Source organism: Bidens hawaiensis, unplaced genomic scaffold (genome assembly GCF_021521415.1).
Source record: "Bidens hawaiensis isolate Kalapana, Puna unplaced genomic scaffold, B.hawaiensis_p1.1 tig00017168_1, whole genome shotgun sequence".
Lineage (NCBI taxonomy): Eukaryota > Viridiplantae > Streptophyta > Magnoliopsida > Asterales > Asteraceae > Bidens > Bidens hawaiensis.
In genome coordinates, this window is record NW_027492600.1 from 408,465 (window position 1) to 434,525 (window position 26,061).

Here is a 26,061-nt window from a genome sequence, read left to right on the forward strand (position 1 = left end):
GAACATAAATGAACTTTACGCCGAACAGTTCACGAATAGTTCACCAAACTTTCGGTTCATTACAGGTCTATGCATGTTACATACTTACATGTGCAGACGATCTAGTTTAGGGATGAAGCCGCGTAATGACGCGTGGTATGGAAACAATGTGGTCCGATGAGAAGCTATGTTATGAACAGTGTCTTCGTAAGTTAACCTATAATGATGATGATTATTATTATTATTATTATTTACATTACTTGATTATTATCAATTATTATTGAAAAAAGTTTATGGTTACTACGTAGAAAGAATGGATGATCCGTTAGAAAACAAGTGAACCTAACTAACCATGGTTAAACGCATATAATAATATTAATATTAATATTAATATTAATATAGTTAGTTACATTACAAGTCAGTCTTCCAGATCTTCCGATCACCACCGTCTTCTTCCTATCGTTTTCCGGTAAGCAATCGCTAATTAATTAATTGATAATTAATATCTCCTATTATTCATTCTCCGTTCAGATTCGAATTAAGCATTGCATCAATTACTTGCAGAATTCGATTCGTCTATGGGACTCTTCGATGGATTGCCTGTTCCCAAAGATAAAGAGGTCAGTGATTCACTAACTTCTAATTAAACATTGCTTCAATTATTATTATTATTTGTCATGAGTTTGATTTGAAGGCCTATTAGGTATGAATGTATGATGCACTTAACACATTTGAGGTTAAATTGATATGTGCTAGCTAGTTTTAGGAAATTTAGACCTAGAATAGAATTGTAGTGTAAATTGGGGAAAATGTATTCTGACTATTCTCTTATCGATACACCGTGGTTATGTGCATTTTTAGAAAGAGTTGGTTATAAGGCTGCTACGGATAGTTAGTAGCTGTATCTAGGGCTGTAAACGGACCGAACCGAACCGAACCAAACAAACTTTTATTGGACAGGCGAACGGTTCACGGATAGCTAGCTGGACGGAATTTCTTGTTTGTGTTTGTTCATTAAGAAAATGAACTTGTGTTCAGAAACACATACGAACACAAGTAATGTTTTATTTGATTTAACGGTTTGGTCGGGCTACCAAGTTTATGTTGGTGTTTTTTTAAGATTCATATTCATATGCTAATTTTACATATAAATTATCACATCATACTCATATATATTTTTGTTTAAAACTATATGATAAGATTAGGAAAGTCATTAAAAAGTATTTTAAGCCTTTAATGAATAAACACAAACAAACAAGCATTGATGAACATAAACGGACAAATGAACACATTATCGAACGTTCATGAACACAAGTGAGTGAACATGGCCTTTGTTTGTGTTTGTTCATTTAGTTAATCAAACGAAATTTCTTGTTCATGTCCGTTCATTTATTAAGTGAACGAACATAAACGAACTTCCCGCCGAACAAGTCGCGAACAGTTCGCCTAACGTTCAGTTCGTTACAGCCCAAACTGTATCTCTATATTTAAGGACTGGACTAGTTAGGTAAGCTTGTAGGTGGAAGTATTTGGTTTGATATATATTATGTTGTTTGTTTCCATTCCAGTATTTGAGAGAGGATCTAGAGAATGTAGATGAGAGCTGGACTGTGGCACGGTTTGATTCATTACCTCATGTTGTCCGTATCTTGACTTCAAAAGATCGAGAAGGTGAAATCCAAGCATTGAAAGACCAAAGTGATATTGTTGAGGAAGTTGTAGATGAAGTTGTTCAAACCTATCATGGTGGATTCAACAGAGCAATTCAAAATTATTCACAGATATTGCGGTTATTTAGCGAGTCTACTCAAAGCGTAGGAAAGCTTAAAGTTGATTTGGGTAATGCAAAAAAAGTGATTAGTGCTCGCAACAAACAGTTGCATCAGCTTTGGTATCGGTCCATGACATTGAGGCACATTATTTCATTGTTGGATCAAATTGAGAACATAGCTCAGGTTTGTGTGCACTTGTTAAGGCTGCAATTCACTTCTCAGTAGTTGTTTATATAAATATATTTTCTGCTGCAATGCAAGTTATCGATACCGAAGATCTAAAATTGCATGCATTATTCAGGTACCAGCTCGTATTAACAAGCTTATTGATGATAATGAGTTATACGCAGCAGTTCAAGTACATGTTCAATCAGCTAGAATGCTTGAAAGAGAGGGACTTCAGACAGTAAGTCAATTTAATTTTTATCAAATAGCTTTGGGTTGCCCTACTTTGTACAGAGATCCTAAATACGGTGCCTCACTGTAGTTTAAAGGTGGAAACCTAGTACAATTATATGCTATTTTACATAGTGTATATTAAGTATATAGAATAGGACTATAGTAGTTAGCATAAATTAGGCTTTTCGAATATTTGCTGACTAAAACATCACAACTTAAGGAGATGTACCTATAGGCATCTAATTCTTAGTTCTTTTTTGAGACTTGTTTAAGTTAAACCTAGAAATTTACATCCTAGTTGGTTTGGCCAGGTTGGTGCTCTTCAAGATGTCCGATCTGAGCTGGCAAAATTGCGAGGAGTTCTCTTTCACAAAGTATTGGAAGCTTTACATGCCCATCTTTATAATACTGGTGAATATAGGTAATTCCTTTTTCTGGTTTCTCACTTTTTGCAAATAATTACTTGTTTTCTTTTTATTTTTATCATGGACAGAAGCATTGAATTTGTGCTGACCATTGTTTCGTCTCATTACTGTTCTTTATTTATATATTTTATCGTGAAAGGAGGGATTTTTAGCAATGATTATACATTGATAAAGAATCCAATTACAAGGATGGTTTTGGAGAATTGATATTTTTTTAGTGCAGCTCAGCTACTCCTAGTATGAATGAGAAAGATGATGCCATTCCAACCACAACCGTTGCTGCATTTTCAATGAATAATTCCCAATCTCTCTCCCGGAGAACCAGATTGCAGAAAGGTGACAGTCATGTTGGAGTTGCTAGTTCTGTTGATGGAGGGTAAGATAAAATTTCAGTTCTTGATAACATTTTTTTTATGAAATAATCTTTATATTTTGATTCTTTTGTTGTCGATCCTTATTCAACAATGAACCACTTTAGAACACATGGATAAGATAACATTTTGTTCGTGTTTTTAATATATTTCAGTTCATCATATGATGGCCATGATGATGACGACATTAACGATGATGCAAAGAATATTCCCCGTCTTCCACCATGGTTACTTGAATCCACTCCTGATGAATTTGTTGTATGAACTATCATGCTTTATGACCTCACACCTGCTAAATTTTAAAAAGTTTGTTTTCTCTAATTGATATAATATTGGGATCCTAATTAATTTTAGGAAACAATGAGAAAAAGTGAATCCCCTATACATGTGAAGTATTTACAGACCATGGTTGAGTGCCTTTGCATGCTTGACAAAGTTGCGGCTGCTGGTGCTATAATCTGGTATTTTCTTCATCCATGTGTTTTCATTGCCTCCAATGAAAGAAGCAATGTTGAAGTTTGTTGTATATTTAATGTGCAGCCAAAGACTGAGACCAACAATTCATGAAATCATCACATCAAAGATTAAAGATCAGGCAGAATATGTAAATTCTTCTAGGTCTGGTGGGGTCCATGGTGCTCGAACATCTACCACTGGTCTTCAGTATGTAAGAGGACAGCTACAAAAAGAAAGCCATAAAAATGGGCCATCATTAGCTGTATCACTAATGGCAGTCAGCCCTGTAACATCTGTCATGGCCCCCATGGGTGCCGCCCAGTCAGCAGCAAAGGAGCTTCTTGATTCTGTTCTTGATACTATTGTTCGAATATTCGGTTCGTAAACCTTCAGTGTTCTGTGTGTGTATGAACACTAACTTTAGTTCTCTGTAATAATGATGCGTGAATGTTATGTTCAGATAACCATGTAGTTGTTGGGGAGCTCATTGAATCAAAATCTTCTCAACAAACACACATGAACACAACAAAGCCTGTGCTGCGTGATAAATCTGGGAACTCTGATTTTGAAGCATCTCAGGCCACAGGAGGCTACACTATCTGGTTTTCCATGACGGTTTTGCAGGTAGTTAATTTGAACCTTGTGCTAATTTCTTTTCCATCTTATGAATAGTACCTTATGTTTGTAAATATCACAGAGTGAATGCCAACAACTCATATGCGAGATTCTGAGAGCAACTCCTGAAGCTGCTTCTGCTGATGCTGCTGTTCAAACTGCTAGACTTGCAAATAAAGCTCCTTCAAAAGACAAGAAGCAAGCAACTAGATTTTAATCTTCATTTTTAGATACACCAAGAGAATATTATAATATATATTATTTATTGTGGTTGCAGGGACAAATCAGAAGATGGCCTTACATTTGCTTTTCGCTTCACTGATGCTGCAGTTTCCAACCAAGGTAAGTGAGATTCTCTTTACCTTGATACTTTCTATTTTACTAAATTTTCCTGAAATTTATCTCGGGTTTGTTTAATTAACTAATTTTTGGTACAGATTTGATTCGTCAAGGGCGGAATAGAAAAGGTCAAAATGTCCAAGAAGGTTATGGTTCGGCTTCTGTCCTACCAGAGCAGGGCATATATCTAGCAGCATCTGTTTACCGACCTGTTTTACAGGTTTGACCTTTTGACCAATTTCTGAACCATCTGTGCAGCATACTATAGTTTCGACTTACATTCTTGCATCTGCAGTTTACAGATAAAATCGCATTAATGCTGCCTGAAAAGTATTCTCAACTAGGGTAAGTTTGTTGAGATATGATTAACCATCATTCTGTAGTGTCTTAGCCTAATTCTTTTTTCCTGTTAAAAATTAACAAGACTTATGTTTCAGGAATGATGGATTGCTGGCCTTTCTTGAAAACTTTATAAAAGATCACTTCTTGCCAACTATGTTTGTGGATTACAGAAAAGGCGTGCAACAAGCAATATCAAGTAAGTTCAAAAATTAGTATCTTCAAGTTGTTCATAAAGTATTAATAGACAATTCAAGGTTTCACATTATAAATCATGGGCTTGTTTTTTTGTAGGTCCAGCTGCATTTCGACCACGCGCAAATCCTGTTGCTGCTTACACCCCATCTGTTTCCAAGGGACGGCCTGTCTTACAAGGACTTCTGACCATAGATTATCTAGCTAAAGAGGCATACTTCTTTTACCTTTTAATGATGTTGATTTTACTTTTTTTTTATAACTTGCATATTAGTTTTGTAGGTTCTTGGGTGGGCCCAAGCAATGCCTAAATTTGCTGGTGATCTTGTGCTGTCCGTGCAAACGTTCCTGGAACGAACATATGAAAGATGCCGGGCATCATACACCGAGGCATGTCTAATTCTTTGAAATTTATGGTTAAAAATATTATTATGGTTAAAAACACTAGCATACCTAGCCATCTTAAGTGTTGTGTGGTTGGTTATATATCAGGCAGTTCTTGAGAAGCAAAGTTATATGTTAATTGGAAGGCATGATGTTGATAAACTTATGAAACGTGACCCAACAAGTGCTTTTTTGCCAACTTCACTTGCTCATGCAAATTCAGATAGCCATATTGCTGATGCTGAAGCTGATGGTGTGGAGCTGGAGATCAGTGGATTATTGATGAAACTAAGACCAATCAAACAGGTCAAATTAATCTTTTAAATGCTTTCAGATTCTTTTATTACAGTGTTAACAGTAACACTCGAAGTTTTAGCTGCCTGTTAGTCTAGAGGTCTAATTGTGTATAAGCAGGCACTTGCAATAATTTGTTTTTGCAGGAGTCTTTGATTCGTGATAACAACAAACTTATATTGTTGGCATCGCTTAGTGATTCATTGGAGTACATTGCTGACTCTATAGAAAGGCAAGTTCTTATTTATCCAACATTTTCTTCATTTGGAATGATTACTATCAAAATGTACCTATTAATCAATTATTACAAGATACTTGTGAGATTGATTTTGTTCGGTCCATAAAGGTTTGCGAATGCATCAGCAAAAGCATCTGAACAAATAGAAACCGATGTTAAGCCGTCACCTATCCATCACAAACGAAGTGCCAGTCTACCTCCTAAGGATCTGAAAGCATTTTCCGAGGAGTACAGAAAGCTGGCAATTGATTGCTTAAAAGTTTTGCGTGTAGAAATGCAATTAGAAACAGTTTTCAATATGCAGGTTTGTCACTTCTAAAATAAAATAAATGTGAGACCAGTAAATGATGAATGCGTTTTAACTTTTAGCATTGCATGTTAACAGGTAATGGCAACAAGAGAATACTTGGAAGACCAAGATGCTGAGGAACCTGATGCTTATATCATATCTTTAATCACCCAGGTGAGTCTTGTTACCAGATCGGTTTCACTTCCTTTTTATATTTATGTAATTGAATATTCTAATTACGCACTTAATCCCATAGATAACTCGTAGAGATGAAGTAATTGCTCCTTTCATTGCTCCAAACAAAAGGAACTATGTATTTGGCGGTATCTGTGCTGTTGCCTCACATGCATCCATCAAGGTACCTAATATCATGCCAAGATAACTGTGTGTGTGTGTGTATACATATATTCTTTTACGTTTTTTTTATTAAAAATAATCCAAACTGTTTTTCAGGCTTTAGGAGAGATGAAAAACATCAACCTATTTGGAGTGCAGCAGATATGTAGGAATACAATTGCTTTAGAACAGGTTTAATCATTCTTCCTGAATTGTGTTAATTTGTATATGATCTTGTGTAAAATTATCCAATAATTCATATAATTAATATGATGTAATAGGCATTGTCTTCCATACCCTCGATTGATAGTGATTCTGTGCGAACGAAGTTAGATCATGTCCGAACTTATTATGAGCTGCTAAACATGCCAGTTGAGGTAATAGTTATTTTCTCATCCATATTCGGATATCTTTTATTAAAAAAAAGTTAATTAAGCGTGTCTCTATATTTTGTTTTCAGGCCTTGCTTGCCTTCATTACCGAGCATGACCGTTTATTCTCTCCGATAGAGTACGTCAATCTTCTAAAGGTCCAAGTTCCTGGAAGGGAAGTTCCAGATGATGCCAGAGCTAGAATGGCTGAAATACTGCCTATATAAGATGTTGGGTGTTATTGTTGTTTGTGTTTTGGTTTTTAATCATTTTCAAGCGGTATCAATTTTGGACTCTTTCATATACCTTCAGTATTCTGGCCTCGTCTTTTGGACCGGCTGTCAAGAAATCACAAGTAGCATGTAATTTTCTTTCTAAATAATTGTCACTTGTCATATTTGATGTAAAAATAGTTTTATCAAGAAGTTGTTTTAATGAATTGCGTGCACGTTTTTGTGCATGAGTAACATACGTGGTGTTTTACGATGATCATCTCTATCATACATTGTTAAATACAAAAACACATTTAAGGTCGTTTCGCATCTTTCTCAGCATTAAGCTATCATGTCATAGGCTTCTTTTGCTTACCAACCAAACACTATCTAAAACAACAAAATACACCATGTAAAACACAACAAAATTAAAAATTGAGCTGCAATCCCTCTCTGTACACGAATGAGGGATCAAATTCCTGCAACCGAAATAATTGAAAGTCTCATCTCTAAGCTTTTGTCTGCGTGTATAAGCTCAAATTGTTGAAATTACTTCTCGCCCCACCCCAACGCCTTTAACTGAGGCGGCTTTAATTCAATGTACTTACCTAACCTATCAATAAAAAAATAGAGGTAAGTTTATCCACAAAGTCTATTTACAATAATCCATCTCTTTATGATATCAGATCACTATTCTTATAACCTTTATACCGGAAAATACATCAGGAGATGGTCTAACACTCTAATTTGCATTAAAATGTATCATACTTACAAAAGATCCGGCGGAAGCCTAAAAGCACCAATTCGTATCCGTTTCAGTGAATAAATCTGGAATTATAGAAAACAACAATGGTTCATTAAAACCCGAAAATAATGGCACTTCTCTTCATCTATGGGCGAAAAATAATCAATAACATAATAATGGCGCTTTCTTTGCCAACGTAACTTTTAATAAGCGTCTTGTCTAATTTAGAGAACATAATATTTGTTCCACACACATCAAGAATAAAACTCTACCTGAAGTCCAGCGCTTTTGACAAGTTCTCTAACTTCATGATTTCTTCCCTCATGAACCTACAAGCAGTCGGTTAAAAAAAAGATAAACAGATGACCTAACTTCATAATCATAATATTTGTTGTGTAGAACAAAAGGCTATATACGCAGCATTTAATTCCAAACAGCAATGATTACCACGATGCGAAGACGGGGTCTTGTTTGATCAGGCTGTTGAGGTAGTAACTCCACAGCATCCGGGGTACAATGAACACCATCTATTACTGTTCCCTCGCTGATTGCTATCAAGTGTCATTTGTGTACCGTTCCATCGATTGTTGCAATGTACCTTGAACCACAAAACAAGATGCATAACATCTGTTAAGTCACGCGTGCATGCACATTTATTATTAATTTAACAATTAGAAAAAAATAAAATATAATAATAATAATAATAATAATAATAATAATAATAATAATAATAATAATAATTACAAGATAAACTAAATGGAACCTTACTCCTTGGATAAACCGGATGAAGGGTGAGAAATTTTCTGCGCAAACTCCCCTGAAAGTATAATTAACTAGTTAGAACCCGACAACCGTGCATCCAAATAGAACTATAACTGTAAGCGTACCGTCATTTGTCACAATAATCAGCCCGGTCGTGGCAACATCAAGACGTCCAACAGTAAACAACCGAGGCTTTGGTTGCCCGGGATTTCGTTTATCCTAAAAGACAAGTAGCATAACATAATATGAATAAAGAATGAACAAGTACAGGCTGTAGAAATTACGACTTACCCAACTCTTCATATAATCATTAAAAAGAGATAGGGCCGATTTAGTTTGACTCTCTGCTGCTGAACAAATGTACCTGCAAAAGTATTACTTCAATGTACTGCAAAGACACGTGAAACCTAAACGGGATGTAACTAAAAAATTAATAAACTGAAAACAAACCCTTTCAGCTTGTTCAGAGCAAGATAGACCTTCGGGGGTAGTTTCTTGGGAAGACGGTTCCCGTTTACATAAATCATATCCTTCTTAGGATCCACTCTAGTCTGCACACATTATTGAATTCATGATATCAAAAACTACAACTGCATTGTAAGAATATGAATATAAAATAAGCAATTATTAATATGACGTGAGGAGTATTGCATACAGAGCCATTTACAGTCACGCGACCATCAAATATTAACTCCTCACAGCTCCTTCTAGATGCCACTAAAACAACAATTTCACAAAACTGTTTATTAAGCATCAATATCTAGGGGTATTCATGGTTCAGTTTAAAATCATGAAACCATCCAACCAGGTTATCGGTTTGGTTTCACGGGCGGTTTTTTCTTTTGGCTTTCGGTCGGTCGGTTTCAAAAGTTTCTAACCGTAGCAAACAATTTGGTTTACAGTTTATACCGAAAACCAGCCGTATAAACCTAACCAGACCATGATATTATAACTTATTCAGATATTTTCTATCAAGTGTATTTAACTATTTTATCAAGTCTAACAAAATGAACCTGGGCCGCAATATAGCTAGACGAACTATCTTCCAAATAAAATTTTTCAAAAAGTGTTCATACTTCATAATGCTTCTTACTTTTGCTAGATACTCATTTTAACCGCTTTTGACCCAAACCGTTAAACCAAACCAAAACCGTTAAACCAAACCAAAACCAAAACCAAACCGTTATTAACGTTCCGGTTTGGTTCAACTTCAATTTCCAACGGTTCAGTTTCAGTTTTCCATATTAAAAAAACCATTAATAACAGTTCGGCTCACGGCTTCACCTAAAAACAGTTAAAACCAAACAGTCCAAGTATCCAACACCCACATCTAGAAGTGTTCACCAAATCGAATAATTCTAACAATTTATTATTATTATTATTATTATTATTATTATTATTATTATTTTGCTTTGAATTATTCGATTCGTATTCGTATTATATGCCATATTCGAATAAATTTGATTCTATTCGTATTTGAAACTCGAGTTCCAATAAATTCAATTTGATTCGAGTTAACAAATAAAAATCCAATCTTTTTCACAAAAATCAAAACCCCATTTCACAATTATGCATAAAAATCAAAATATTAAACTTGAAAGTCAAACTCAATCACACACCTCAGCAGCAGCAAGGACTTTACTGAGCCTCTGCGACTCAGACTCCCTAAAATTCTCGTTATAAAACCTCCTGACAGCTTTCGGGTACCTGGGTTCGGAGGTCAAATCTTTGTTGGTTGATCGTGCTTTCTTGGTCGCCGATGACTCTGCGGTGATATGGAGGGTACATGGCGAATGGGTGTAATCTATCCATGGAGTATGGAGTAATAATGTACGGAATTGGAGGTTGGTGCGAGTGATGGAGTAAGGTCTGGAGATGTTGAAGGTGGATATGGCTGTTGTTACTGCCATGGGAGTGGTGGTTGACGGCGGAGATAAGGGGGTTCGTTTATGAGAGATGATAGGAAAATGATATTATCTATATTATTACACATTATATATATCCTTGATTTTATCGTCCATATTACGGGGATTGTTTTACATTTTTTGTTTTTTAATATTTATTTTTAAATTTTAATTTTTTTATTTTAAAAAAGTTAATTATATATTTAGGTCATATTTGGGATTCCTTATTTGCATCTCCTTTTGACTTGTATAAGTTGTTTTTTATAAGTTCCTCCCTCCAAACTTATCAAAACATCCTTTTTCCTTTTTTAAAAACTTAAAAAAGTCATATTACCCAACACCTTTTTAACTTATAAAAGTTAATAAGAGATAAAATCTAGTATCCAAACATTTCAGGCAAATCGTTAACTATATAATTAACAAAAATCATTTCAAGAACGTGAACATGCATGTTTCATAAACAGCTATCTGTACAAAGAGGACACCGTTTCATGGTTTTTGAAGTTTGTTATCAAGATAATTGGAGTTGTTATCTTAGAATAAGTTTTCAATAGCAACCTATATGTAGAGAATGTTTAATTAGCTCTCGTATGATAGTCAAACATCTATTTATTTAATATATATTACATTAAACTAAAGTATAAAAAAATAATAATAAATAAAACAAAGAAAATTAATCGATTTAAGGAGTTTGAGAAAGCCATACAAAGCCAGCCGTGAAATATTAACATGGATAGTATTATTATTAATTTTAGTACAAAATTGTTTATTAATTATAAATAATATATTTTTCTTTTTAAATTGGATATTAAATTTTAGTATATCCCTATTTTATAGGATTTTCATACAAATAATTGGTGAGATTAATTTTTAATTTAATGAGATGTTATAACCTGTTTAAGAGCTATCTGGTTTTTGTAAGGCCCATACCCATGAATTTAGGTTAAATCAATGAGAGGTCTCCATTTAAAAATTAAGCAATATGATGGCTTTCATAAAAAAGGGGAATGACCACATCGCGATATGTAAGATTTTAGGGTTTTCGTTTATATATATTATATATATATTAAAAGGCAACATTTGGTTGTGACGAGACAAGACTATTCATCAATGTACTTATGCTAAGGCCATATGTACAATCATCTTATGCAAGCTTTCATTGTTGTTTCATGTGTGACTCTTCACATACGTGGCAAGTTCTCTTTCGAAGACATGCTTGGTTCTCTCTTTCTCACAATTTCAGAAAGGCAATAAACAGCTTTTTCACACCAGCAGCGATTCACTTCAACCTTCTTGTTCACGCCACCGGTTCATTATTACACATTATCTAGGCACCTTTTAAACTTCCCTATTCTCCCCCCTTAAAACACCGTAAAATTAAATGTACATTAACGCTCCGACAAACACCTAATGCATGTTATATAACGCCCTAGTTTCGATAATAATTAAATAAAATGTCGCGAGTCGTTTTAGTTATCGTATTATATGGCGTCGTTTAAATTTATTTAAATATTTTAAGAGAATGAATAAGGTTAAGAGAGACTAATGGACTTAAGAATGATTATGGGCCTAAAGTCTTTTGGGCTTAGCCTATTTAAACCCCTAAACCCTAGAAATTACATTCTTATCATTATATCATCATGGTACTTTGTCGTCTCCTACGACCCAATGCTTTGTTTTTAGTAGAATTGGTTTTGCTATTCAAAAGGGGGTTGCGACGCAGCTTGTTGCTCGTTTGCCTGCCACTTTATTGTAATCGTTTTGATTTTAATAATATTTTATATGATTAAAAAAAAAAGTTGCATATCATCATCATTCCAATCATTGTACACACACCCATATACACCATATAAATCTCTTGTACACAAACATTTCAAAACTAATCTCATCCATTGTAGATCTGGTCAATCCATCCTTAAGGTATGTGTAAAGTTTAAGATTTATTTTCTTACTCATCTCGTTTATATTCTAGATCAAATAACCAATGAACGAAGGGATCTCTGAAAATGGAACCTAAACGAACCGGACCCTAACGGCTCTCATGAACCATAAACTAATCAACCCAAATCAAGCCGTGTCAAACGGCCACCGATTGAACCAATTGAAAACGAGATCTGGGTTAAACGAGCATAATATGAAATATATATATATATATATATATATATATATATATATATATATATATATATATATATATAAAATGTGTACAAAGATGAACAGGTTGATACATCAAAGAGCAAAATATATAACAGACATATATAAAACCTAACTCGAAACTGAATCCGAGCCCCGGCAATGGCGATGTCCGTCTCCGACGATCAGACCAGGAACACGAAGCCCGAGGCGCAGCCCTTGTAACCCAGATCCGAACCTCTTGGAAACAGACCCAAAACCCACAACGACTAGTGCAGCCATTAAACCCGTCTAGTGCGAAATCAAAAAACCAGATCTAAACCCAAGTTGAACCCGGTGCGAATCGACTGACCGTTCGCGCGAAATTACGGCATGTGAAATCAGGGAATTCGCATGGCCAAGCGAAATGCTCCACGCGAACTTCTATTCATGTGAAATCAAGATGCGAACTCATCTCCCGGCCTATGCGATGCGAGATTTCCGGCCCTAGGCGATGCGAAACCGATGCTAAACAAACCCGACGCGAAGCGAAACTCAGTTACGTGAGATCCCGTGCTTCTGTACTGTGAGGGTGGTCGGAAAATAGAAAGGGGAAAGAGTGGCCGGCGCTGGTTAAGGAGGCGGCGCTGAAGTGAAGAAGGAAAGGGTGATGGGGGGTGGGGTATTGTGTTGGGTTTTTTAGTGGGATAATAATAATAATAAAAAGTAAAAGTAATAAATAATAATAATAAGGATCTATAATAAAAGGATGGTAGGGATATGAAGGCTTGAACGAAACCTGAACCCGAGACCCGACTCGTCTAACAACTCGTAACCCGTCTCAAGTGAAAGAGTGGGAGTGGAACGTGAACCGAATACGAGAGCCAACCCGCTTAAGGAAACGTAACTTGCAAATGCATCAAGAACGTGAGTTAATAATAATGAAGTAAACATAATATAAACATATAATAATAATAAATTTGAGTTGTATTATAATAATATTAATACTTAAATAATAAATCTATAATAATAGTAAGTTGTTAATAATAATGGTAATAATAATGTTAAACGTGAAAGGTAAAAAGTAAGGGGATACAAGGCTTGAACGAAACCTGAACCCAAGGCCTGACTCGTTTAGAACCTGAACTCGCTTAAGGACGTTAATTCATAAACGCATTAAGGGCATGAGTTAATAATAAGGAAGTGGATATAATATAAGTATATAATAACAATAAATGAGGATTTAAAGTATATTAAATTAATATGAACGGTTAAAGTGGAATACATGTCGTTTCGGTTAACTTAAAAGTTAACCCCGTTAATTTTAGAAATGAATGATAAGAAATTATGAAGGATTAATATGTATGCATTATTAACAGTTAGTCCAGTTCAGTTGAAGAAATGAATTACTATTAATTCGGGGAGGAATTGTCTGCAGGTGAGTTCTAGCCCCTTTCTCTGTGACGTTTTTCGGGGCTGTGTGCATACTCCTAAGTGATAGTTAATACACTTATCCTAAGTGATATGTGTACGATTATTTTATTTAATGTTATTATTGAATGTTGTATGAATGTGCGTATACAAATATAATTATTATATATGCAATTGGAAGATGTGTAAAGTATGCACGTATGATAGGAAGCATAAAAAGTAATGTATGGACGATTGACGAGACATGTATGGTTGTATGGTTAAACGAGACAAAGGGACCAGACCCTAATAATATCTAAGATTGTGATAGAAGGGACCAGACCCTAATAATATCTGAGATTGTGATAGAAGGGACCAGACCCTAAAAATATCTGAGATAGTAGGGACCAGACCCTCATAATATCTGAGATTAGAGGGACCTCTATTAATATCTGAGAGGAGGGATCAGACCCTAAAAATATCTGAGATAGAGGGACCAGACCCTAATAATATCCGAGATAGTAGAAGTAGAGTAGTTTACGGTATGCCTTAGGAAAGCAGGAAAGGAAGTGTGTAAATACGTATGTATGATCGTAGAGTATATATGAATGAGTAGTATCAAATAAAGTACGAAATACGTATATCTGGACGCGTATAAGTATGGATGTGAACATATTGTATGTTAATTGATTAACTAGAACTCACTCAGCGTAGCTGACTCTTAGTATGCACGCAGGTGAGTAGGATGAGACAGGTTGCTTAGAGTGGGACACATGGCAATTAGAGGAAGACTGGCATCGCTATGAAGAAGACACCCGTGTCGTTTATGTTTTATGTTTAAGACTTATGTTTTGTTATTTTAAGACAAGATGTTTATGTTATGTAAGAATGAATGACTTTCATTTCCGCGAAATGTTTTAATTAACTCTGATTTTACGAATTATGTGAATGAGTAAATCCAACTAGCGAGAAAGTAGGGCACCCGGGTCGGGGGCCTTACATGTTACCGATCTTACTTTGGCGACTATCAATTTCACTTCCGTTACGTAATGTAATAAGACGGTCCAAGCAATCAATTCCGTTCTTTAGACGTGTCAAGATGAATGCGAACCACCAATGTCACTTTATAAGCCTACCTTCCGTTTCAATCCCTACACTTTTCAGGTCGCAACCCCTATTCACCTCCCAATTGTCATTCATTTGACCTCTAATCGCTTTCTTCTACAACCGACATTATCCAGGTATTCAATTTCGCATCAAATTCACGTTCCAAATTACCAAATTGTATCAATTGTATACATGATTTCATGGTTCGCAATTTCAGCAATTAATTGTAATGTTTTTTTTAGTGACTTAATTTGGATAGCGGTGGTAAATTGCTAACTTGATAACTGAATGCATTCATTTGCTATGATTATGATGCGGGGCTTTAGCCTAATGAGCGTAGGCGGCTAAAGGTTGGCAAATTGCGGTAATAAGGCCACAGATGGAGAAACAAATGTAATATAAATAATATTTGTTTTCACTTTGAATATATATGTAAGTTCATTCTTTTTAAGTTTTCATTTTTTATTGTCAGAGTCATCACCACATGCCCGAGACTAGAAGACTATGTCTTTATGAGGAACAAAGTGTTAGCAAGTTAAAGACTTCTATAAACAAGATATCGGTTTATTCGACACTTTTTGTTTCATTTGATTAGATTTATTCGGTTCATTTTTCGCTTAAACCGGTTATAATTTGGTTATTTAATTAAACCGGGCATAAAGATTTGTGGAACCAGTCACCAAACAGAACTGAATTCACAATATGGATACAATTAGAAATCGAGCAGATAACCGAATTTACCATTTGGTTCGGTTTTTTCAAGTTCGATTTTCACATTTTTCTGGTTTTTTTTTGCACAACTCTACGTTTAACTCGTGACCTCAACTCAATAATTATTATAAAACAAAATATATTATTTTTACTTATTACCATAATTTTATATACAATAATAACGTACCATAACGAAACAAGCTCCTAACGACCCCCGTTGCGACCCTAAATATCTATGATCTTATATGAATTTTATTCAAAACCAAGTTTACCCGCCGCTAGGTGGACTCTATACCAGGACTTTTTAGTCATCTAATCTCTTGCCATTTTAAATAAAACTCATGATGTGCCACAAACAAAATTCTTGTATCCCCGCTGCAACACACGATCGCCTTAAAAATGTATCAATTTAACTCAAGGTCAAAACATGTTATAGCCAGTATAGTTGGTTGAAATGGGTTGTTTTTTTAAAGTACCATAATAGACCGTTATATTTTCTTATAATTCTAAGCATTGGTTGATATATTTATCTTAGAAACAACCTATCATAGTTTACTTTTTTCTTCAACTTTCATTTCTTTAGTATAGTGGAATTGGCTGCAATTGCTGACCTTTTGATGGTTAAAACAAGTTAAATAATCAATAGTGGTAAAAAGTTTCGGAATAACATAAATATCAGGGAATGCATTATTTGAATATTAATTAAATTAGTTGATATTTATAAATATTTAGATTTCTGTTGATGTTTTCGTTAGAATTTATTTATAATATTTATTAGTAATTAAACTTAGTTAAGTGTATGTTGTTGTTATTGGTTAAAATTATTATCAATAGTATTTTGATTATTTACAACTTATGATATTTCTATTATTGTTTTCATTATAATCAATAGTATTAGTATTATTAATATAACTATTTTAAATGTTATTATTATTATTATTGTTATTTGATTAAGTATGTCACGCTTATGACACACTAATGCTATTAACTCAAAAACTTTAATTTAAATAAAACTATAAAATAAATAAATAAGGAAACTAACAGATTACTCTACAGTATATCGCAATATGATTGACATAAACGAATAACATCTTGCAAATTGTCTTGTGTTGACCTTAAACACTTCTCACTCTCTTTGTCTCATACTCTCATTTGTCTTGTTTTTGCTAAACCTCCACTAAGATCTCTTGCATTGACCTATAGCGAACTACGATACAGTTATGAACCGTACTGGTGTCATCGAATTTCTATAGCATCTCCACCCCAAACCAGATCATACCGACTGAATACGTGTCGTGTCCCCGTCGCAACGCGCGGGCACACCTACTAGTTGTTGTTGTTATTATTATTATTGGTATTGTTATTGTTATTGTTATTGTTATTGTTATTGTTATTATGCAACAATTTTTTTATATTAAGATAAGCTTTTGGGGAAAGAGTTAACGTACATATTAAATTAGCGTGCTAACTGTGAGAATTAAGTAGTACAATTATACATACCGGTGTAATTACAGTATGTTGTAATTACACTATGTTGTATATATAAAATTACACTATGTTGTATACCAGTATGTATAATTATACTTCTTGATTTTCACAGTTAGCACGTTATTTAATATGTATTTGATCCAACCCCTACTTTACTTGTGTTATAGTTTTTTCTCTTAAAAGCAGTCAAATGTTGTGACATATGTAAACTTATTCGTTGTAATATCGGTCGTTAGAGTCCAAGTTACAAGATAAGTTAAAAGATGAAGCAGCGGCTGTTGACTGGTATGTTTGTTGTCGGCATTAGTTGCGAGAGAGAAAGTTCGACCAGTTCATTTGGAAAGAAGGCTGTATGGACATAAGAGCATCTACAACAACAAACTCATACAAAATTGTCACATCATCGCCACATGAAATTTTAGACTTTTCTTAAAAACCTTAATTTTTTTTTTGCAATAAACATCTACAAACCCATTAAAAAAATATTAAAACTATATATATATATATATATATATATAGGGTCAAGTTATTCTACAAAGGGGGGTAAAAAATAAGAAGGATGAGAAGGATTATCAACCATTAGATGAAATCTCAAACAAAATCAAAGGCTGAAAAAACGTGGAGACAATTTTGTAATATTAGAAAAAGACAGGGGGCAAAATCTTAAACCTCAATATACGAATAATAACTGTCGTCCTCTGCATCATTATTCAAAATCGTCTTATTCGTCCGTTCATCTTCACCTTTCCCCTCTGAAAAATCTCAATCAACCACAAATTTCCTATTCAAATCGTCCGTTCATCTTCACCTTTTCCTCCGTCGCAAAATCAATGGCGCCATCCGCGTCGCCGGAAATTGATACTCCGACTGAACCACCGTCATTAGAGAAGACACTTCAAAATTCTGAACCTATTGTTGAAAAAAAGAGAAAAGCAACAAGTAAAAAAGAAAACGAAGAAACGAAAAACAACTTCAAACCAAGGTACATTTTAGGTTTTATTTTTCATTGTGTAATTGTGTCAAATAAGCATTTCAGTTGCCGACTCTGCTCTATTGTGTCATTGTGTAGCTTGGCTATTGTATAGTTGTGTTAAATAAGCATTTTAGTTGCTAACTCTGCTTTATTGTGTCATTATGTAGCTTGACTATTGTGTAATTGTGTCAAATAAGCATTTCAGTGGCTGACTCTACTCTATTGTGTTATTGTGTAGCTTGACTATTGTGTAATTGTGTCAAATAAGCATTTCAGTTGCTGAATCTGCTCTATTGTGTCATTGTGTAGCTTGACTATTGTGTAGTTGTGTCAAATAAGCATTTCGGTTGCTGACTCTTCTCTATTGTATCATTGTGTAACTTGACTATTGTGTAATTGTGTCAAACCTATTGTGTTAAATTCTGCTAGTGTTATACATCATTATTACCGTTGTGTCATATTAGATCATTGTATCTTTTCTGTAGACTTGATGATCCCTATTCAAGTCTTTCAAAACCAAAAAGTAGACGATTAACCAACTAGTAAAAAGAGGAAGAAGATGATAAGAAAGAACTAAAAAAAAGAAAAGGAAGATGGCATTGGCTGTAGTTCCAAAAAAGAAACAAAAACCGAAATACTTCCCATTCACACATCAAAAATTAAACATGAGGTGTTCACCGTCAAACCTAACAGATTTTATTGATAATTTGAATGAAAACCAAAGAAAAGCAGTAATGGAGATGGGGTTTGGTGAAACGTTGTCGATAAATGCACACACAATCACTACTGTTTTTGCTTACCGGCTTCTTGAAAACTATGATCCAATAACAAACTTGGTATTTGATGGGGTCCTACGTTTCAATATAACAAATGCATTGATCAATGAAGTTTTTAGAATACCAAATGGTCATGTTAAGGTACAAACAAAGAGAAAGCCAAACAAAAAGGATCCTGTTGTTAAAGAATGGAGGAGTCAATTGGGTGATAGCATACCTCAGAAGATATTTGTAAGCTATTTCAGTGATAAAATAAAGAAAAGAAAAGACTGTGGAAGGATGTTTAAACTTAACTTCCTGGTTATGTTTTTCACTATGATGGGGGAGACGATGATGAGCAATACAGTCAATCAAAGGTTTTTAACATCTGTCACGAAAAACACTGACATAAGAAGCTTGAGTTTGTGTGACTACATTATAGATTGTCTCAAAGAAACACAGAGAGGATGGACCGGTGATGTTGATGCACTTTACAATGGCCCCATACTGATACTCGCGGTAACTAATCAAAATATATATTACACAATTAAAGTTACATAGTTTGTTGATTATGTTTTCTTTTACTATTAACAGATTATATATATCTATCAGAGACAAAAGCTTTCAGCAAAGGGGAAATGGGTTAAAATTTCTAAAACAATTGGAAAGATTGATTTCACCACGTTAGTGGTGTTTGAGGAAAACATTCTTAAAAAAAAAAGGAAAAGACACAATGAATGAAAAAGTTGAAGAACCGAAAAAGTCATTAAAAGTTTTTACAAAAAGACACAATGAAAGTGATTTTCAAGCAAATATACAAGGTATACAATCTGTTATGTCATATTATATTCTGTTTCATTCACTATGGTTAACATGATTTAATAATATATTCATTGTGTAATATGCGATTTGTATTAGAAGAACCTGAATTAGAAAAGGAGTCAGATGAGGATGGATCAGATGAAGAGAGTCATTGGAAACAGAATCATGTGAATTTGACACAATGGAGACATAATCTGGTAAAGATGACTCTCACTCCTTGGAGACAGAGGAGGTATGATAATTAGATTAATCATATTACATTTCCTTTATAATATTTGTAAATAATAAAAAAATATTTCTTTGTTTTTACAGATTTTGGCGAGTATGTTGAAGAAAGAGATGAAACAATTTGATGAACATGGGGAGAAATTGAGGTTTTGTTATAAAAGGGGAATCATTTTCCATAAGGTGGCTTAATCAAACAACGAAAAGAGGAATGGGGATTTTTGCTAAAGAAGTTTCACAAAATCGACCAAGATGAAGTTAAGCATCTGACTGCTGCAAGTTCAGTGCTATCTGTTGGAAGGTCAATAAGCACTAGGTCACGTCTCTCCTTCCCTGGTTAATGTTAGCTATGGCTATCGAGTGGTCTATCACACGGTCAGTCAGAACAACCATCAAAGAGTTGTTTCATACATTTGGGAGGTCGAGGTTAGAGGTAGGTATACTCAACGAACGAGAGAGTGGAGTATCTGTCCAAGGACGTGAAGGCTCTCCCCGATGGTAGGTAGATCTAAGTGGAACTGAGGTACGGTCAATCGGGGTTACCCTAATACGAGCAGTCTGTCGGACTCGTGCAGTGGCTGAAGTAATCGGGGATAGGTGGACAGATGGAGTGGGTGATCTAGCTACCCTAATGGGTGAATGATACTGACTGGTAACTTTGTTCTGACCTCTGTGTGGTGACCTGGGTGGATAACTATCGCATCTATAACCAGATAGGTCAGGCTCGCTGCTGGGTAGCTCTCTACAAATTACTTCTTCCTCAACCTCTTCCTCATCCTCCTCCGGATCCTCTTCTGGGTCCTCCTCTCGGTTCTCCTCCTCAATGGATATCACCGGTCCCTCTTCCGGTAGATAGTTGTTATTTCTTGCCATATCTCTGCACAATGGTTAGTTATAAGAATAATATTTATTGCTAGTGTTAACTATTGTAGGGGAGGTTAATTAATTAAGTCAAATTTAATATGAATTATAATAAAATAATATTAGTTTTATTAAAATTTAATTTTAATTATAATAAGAATTCATATTGAATATAATTGAATATAATATTCATTATAATAAGATTTTACCATTATCGATAGTACAGTACGTACACGTATTCATATACCTTGTTCCAGATAAGCACGTATGCGTGTTACATATATATATATATATATATATATATATATATATATATATATATATACTTAAGCATTACCTTTTATACACATATGTTGCTATTTTTACCTACCCGCACGTTCCACGATTTCTCTCCGAATTCCTCGTACAATCAAGTCTGTTATTATGTTCCGGACCACAATAACTCACTTGCCCTACAAGTTCATCCCGGTATCCACCAGTATATAATATTAAATTATTATTTAATTATTTTCCCAGAGTTAATCGAGCCTACGGTTATATTTTAGGTACCCTAAGGGATAACCTAATCCTTTATAACCAATGGCTCTAATACCAACTTCTGTCACACCCGACTAGCACAACGCAGAAGCGTAAAACGGGAATGTAACAGACACCTCTGATATCAACCACATTGTTTATAAAGAAACACTGCAACTAATTTACAATATATTACATTGATCTATCTTTATTTACAAACTAGGTGTTACAACAAAATATGTTCGTTAAGCTATTCTATTCGTACCAATAACCTTGCGTCTATTCACTTAGCATCGAGTACGTTCCATGACAGGTAACATGTCATCACATTATTCCAACTTTGGTAATTCTGAAAAGCAGTTTAAAATTGGTCAACTACAAGAGTTAGTGAGTTTCACGAGTTTCAAGAAAACAATTATGTGTAATCACAAGTTAACACTTGTATGTATGATTATAAGTATGTATGTAAGTAAATGATGTAATTATGCTAAGCTATAGTGAAGCCTTGACTGTTTGTGCTGCGTGCATCCATTTCCCACGCCCAATCAACCACTGTGGCTCCCCTTCCGCCTACAACATGCCCCGGTAGCTATGTCTAACACTACATAGCCTGTTTGTATAAGTATGGTCAAGTGCAAACGGCGTTATGTGACACGTCAACCAGGCCGATTCCGCTTGGGTTTGTCAAACCAATAGTACTATTCACAAGCCACCGGCTCGAAGTTAATCACTGTGTTAGTGGGGACTTTCGTGTGTTAGCACTTAGATAATTCACATCATTACATGTTTCAGATATGTATAAGTAATCAAACATGCTTTTCACCCCAAAAGTTCGTAAAACTGTTTAAAGAGAGGGGTCATGAAACTCACTGTTTACTCAGTATTCAGTAGCACGTCAGCTCGAGGTTTGTTTGTCTTGTAATCACCGGTCCCTATAATTAATATTATAATATTATTAATATTTTGATATTATTATAATTTCAATACTAAAATGGGCTGTATATCTAATCTGGGTATAACTGTTACGCCCAGAAGGTGTCAATAGGCTTAGGTTGTGATGTTGTACAATGCCTAATACTTAAAACTGAACTTGACTCAGTTTCCCCGTTTTCCCAGCTAGGCCAAGTTGTTCGTTTACGCGTTCAGAAAACAGTTATGGGGATATAAGCTTGGGTAAATGTGTTGGTCGATAAAATGATTAAGTTATAAAGAAAGATCACATATTGGGTTCTGGATTCGCCATGGGGCTCGTTCCCGTTTATTCAGTTTGATTTGAAGAAAAATGTGTACAATTTATTCAACTTGTCCGGGTTTCTCATAAATAGTTCGTTTTTACTTAACTAATCCACAAATATAATTTCTAATCACTCTTGATGTTATGATATTCCAACAGATTCGTTAATCACAAACTTGTCGGTTTTTATCAGAATTTAATTTGTTTAATCTTTAAATTAGCATAATTAATAATCCGTTTATCATTAAATTATGAAAATTTAGTCACTTATCAATTAAAATATGTAGATTTTTATAAAAAAATTTCTGGAATTATTTACTGATTTATTAATTTATAAAAATTCATTTTATCTGCTATATTTAGCTCGAAAATCATCCGTTTATACCAAACGATCTTCAAAAATTCCACCAAAATTTCTGAGTGATCATAATATGTTCCAAAACAACCTGGAAAAATCTCAAACTCTAACAATCTTTCCAAATATCATTTCCAAGCCAAACACGACTATTAAAATTCAAATAAACGCAAATGCACAAAACATACTTAGGTTTTTCCAAATGACCCTAAATTTCATGTGTGATCATAATATACCAAATCTAAGTTCCGCACAAAATTTCATAATTTTTTCAAGCAATTTAACTATTTTTCCCAAATAAACTCCCCAATTCGGTAATAAATCCGTTAAATATTCTCGGATGGTCAAAAAATTACCAAATTTTAACAGAGACTCAATGATATGATCTCTGATCTCCCTGAAAAATTTCATAACCTAAAAATATGCACATCACAATCGAATCCTAAACAGCCCGTAATCGAGTGATTTGGTATTACCTTAGCGGTTTTGGTTCGTTTTTGCCCTTCTAATAAAGTTTTTGGGTTCTTGTGCTTATATGAAAGCTAGATATAGGTCCTATATCACTATACAAGCAAGTTTCATCAACATGGCAGTCTCTTAACTTAGGGTTTCGGCTAGGGTATTAAACCGAACTTTTGAACCGTAAAAATACCGTTTAAACCCTATAATCCATTTTTATGGCCAAAAAAACTATCAAACCAGGTTCCTAACCATGTGTATGATCAAAACATGTTTATGGACCATTTTTAGGATTTTTAAATAGTTAGGAATGATTTTTGGCAATTAAACCATGTTTATATGATATTAAACATAATTAAAACAAGTTAAAAATGATAAAATTAATTAAAATACCTATGTTTTCTTGAGTTGGGCTGAAGAACAGGGTAAATTCCAGAAATACGTTGATTATGGTGTAAAAATATCTCAACATTAGTTTTATATTAAAAGTTAACTTAAGGGTGGAGGTATTCTTTGTTTGCGGCCGGAAGACATTTGGGCCCATTTTGGGCCCATATTGGCCCAATTTTCTGGATCTACGAGCTCGAACATGAAACCCAAGTCCAAATTTATTTAGGGTTAGGTTTTTGGCGCGAAAAACATATCGGGTACGACAAATAGCGCGAAAACGAGTGTTTTTCGGCTATTTTTGTATAAATTTATAAAGACCTAGTATACATTTGTAAAATTCAAAAATATTTTCACGGATCGCTTTAAAACATTTCAAATAAGTGTTTCGTAAGTCTTTTTCGGCTTAACGGATGATACAATGCTTGGTTTGTAACTATTTTTCGCGTTTAAATCTATAGCAGGTAGTTAAATGAGCATGTTTTCGTTTAACTTGTTTGCTATCGAACTAAGGCTATAATACTAATATATTAGCTTATATTTATCGTATATCATTTATAGATGGCCCCCCAGAATATCTGGGTCAAACCCAGACCCGTTCGGTTAATCGTTCGTTCGTTACGTAATAAGCGTTTAATCGTTAAATCGGTAACCGTATATTAGGGTGTACTTGGTTTTGTCTCAATTGTCACACATAATCTACTGTGTTTAACTGGATTTCAGAGAATTCTGAAGATGGAAAGGATAAAAAGAAAGACATGGCTGATGAGCAAAGAAAGACGATAACAATAATGTACGTCATGTTAAAAGAAAAAAAAGATGAAGCACTCATGGTTGAAGAAGGGAAAAACAGAAAAAGGACGACGTGGATGAGGGTAAAAAATCGTCTCAAGGTACGTATAGGTTGTGTCATAAGTATGTTGTGTCATATTCTAAAAATACTGTGTCATAAAGTCTGTTTTGTCCATAATCTTCTTTGTTATATTTTGATTGTGTCATATTTTAAATGGATGAAGGTATGGATCAAGGTATGGTTGAAGAAGGGGAAAAACAGAAAAAGGCCGATGTGGATGAGGTTAAAGAATCGTCTCAAGGTACGTATAGGTTGTGTCATAGGTATGTTTTGTCATATTCTAAAACTACTATGTCATAAAAGTCTGTTTTGTCATAATCTGCTTTGTTATCTTTTGATTGTGTCATATTTTAAATAGATGAAGGTATGGATCAAGGTATGGTTGAAGAAGGAGAAAAACTGAAAAAGGACGATGTGGATGAAGTTAAAGAATCGTCTCAAGGTACGTATAGGTTGTGTCATAAGTATGTTGTGTCATAAAGTATGTTGTTTATATTTTGATTGTGTCATCTTTTGAATGGATGAAGGTATGGTTGAAAGGGAAAAAAGAAAAATGACGATGTGGATGAGGTTAAAAAATCGCCTCAAGGTACGTATATGTTGTGTCATATTCTTAAACCACTGTGTTATAAAGTCTGTTGTGTCATAATCTGTTGTGTTATATTTTGATTGTTTCATATTTTAGATGAATGAAGGTGTTGAAAAAGTTGTTGATGCTGGTGAAACAATAAAGAAATTACCCATCCTTCAAATAGAAGCGCATGACTACGTCACACCAGTTAAAAATGTTATTGTTGCCGAACCAATTTCAAGTGTAAGACCGCAACAGAATGAGGAACAGGAGCAAAAAAGACCTGAAAGAAATAGGAATTTGGCTGAAATCATGTGTTCTCCTTTCGTTCAAAGACAAGTTGTTATAACAGACAAAAGGACACAATCTGAGAATAATGTTTCATCCTACTTATTTACAGGGAGAGAATACATTTGGTACAAACTACCTTTTAAAACTTTATTACATAATTTAACACAATGATCTGTGTAAATTGCTATTAAAACGTTACGTTTTTTCTAGGGATGATATATTCTTGATAACAGATGTTATATCATTGCCAAGAGTTGAATTGGAAAGCTTGATGCCAGGAGTTGAAATACATGCCGATGTTATAAATGCATGGTCACATATTTTAAACAGTGGAGAGAAGACAAGGGGAAAGAATTCTGTATATCGTCTGTTTTGCAATGTCCCAATGATTATAAGTACAACAAATATTGTTGTTTTAAGTAAACAAATAAAACACAAATAAAAAATTTCTCAAAAGGCACAATGAATGTTGTTTTGTCAAATTGTGTCATAATGCATATCATTGT

General features: G+C 34.3%; 1 protein-coding gene and 1 pseudogene across 2 annotated transcripts; one reads left to right on the forward strand and one right to left on the reverse strand.

The window, feature by feature from the left end:
* Positions 1-548: 548 nt before the first annotated feature.
* LOC143553388 (exocyst complex component SEC8-like) lies at positions 549-7,208 on the forward strand. The gene is made up of 24 exons (XM_077043396.1): positions 549-599; positions 1,548-1,934; positions 2,053-2,157; positions 2,462-2,571; positions 2,799-2,951; positions 3,102-3,204; positions 3,301-3,407; positions 3,487-3,779; positions 3,863-4,026; positions 4,100-4,215; positions 4,295-4,359; positions 4,455-4,576; positions 4,652-4,701; positions 4,794-4,894; positions 4,990-5,102; positions 5,173-5,280; positions 5,383-5,580; positions 5,715-5,800; positions 5,915-6,110; positions 6,192-6,269; positions 6,352-6,453; positions 6,549-6,623; positions 6,713-6,808; positions 6,892-7,208. Exons 1-24 carry the CDS (start codon positions 558-560, stop codon positions 7,027-7,029), a joined length of 3,108 nt encoding a protein of 1,035 aa, XP_076899511.1. The 5' UTR covers positions 549-557; the 3' UTR covers positions 7,030-7,208.
* Positions 7,209-7,385: 177 nt separating this feature from the next.
* LOC143553382 (putative ribosomal large subunit pseudouridine synthase SVR1, chloroplastic) lies at positions 7,386-10,431 on the reverse strand (annotated as a pseudogene). Its single transcript, XR_013138827.1, has 10 exons — positions 10,137-10,431; positions 9,159-9,238; positions 8,972-9,072; positions 8,813-8,885; positions 8,647-8,740; positions 8,528-8,576; positions 8,207-8,357; positions 8,032-8,088; positions 7,787-7,842; positions 7,386-7,627 (listed from the first exon to the last, which is right to left on the reverse strand). The product of XR_013138827.1 is annotated as a putative ribosomal large subunit pseudouridine synthase SVR1, chloroplastic (transcript).
* Positions 10,432-26,061: the final 15,630 nt, after the last annotated feature.

Excerpts from the sequence above, each read along its gene's own strand:
- LOC143553388 (XM_077043396.1), top strand. The coding sequence starts at position 558 with ATGGGACTCTTCGATGGATTGCCTGTTCCCAAAGATAAAGAG. Across the intron at positions 2,572-2,798 it reads TATAATACTGGTGAATATAG|CTCAGCTACTCCTAGTATGA; the intron begins GTAATTCCTTTT and ends TTTTTAGTGCAG. Across the intron at positions 4,702-4,793 it reads GAAAAGTATTCTCAACTAGG|GAATGATGGATTGCTGGCCT; the intron begins GTAAGTTTGTTG and ends CTTATGTTTCAG.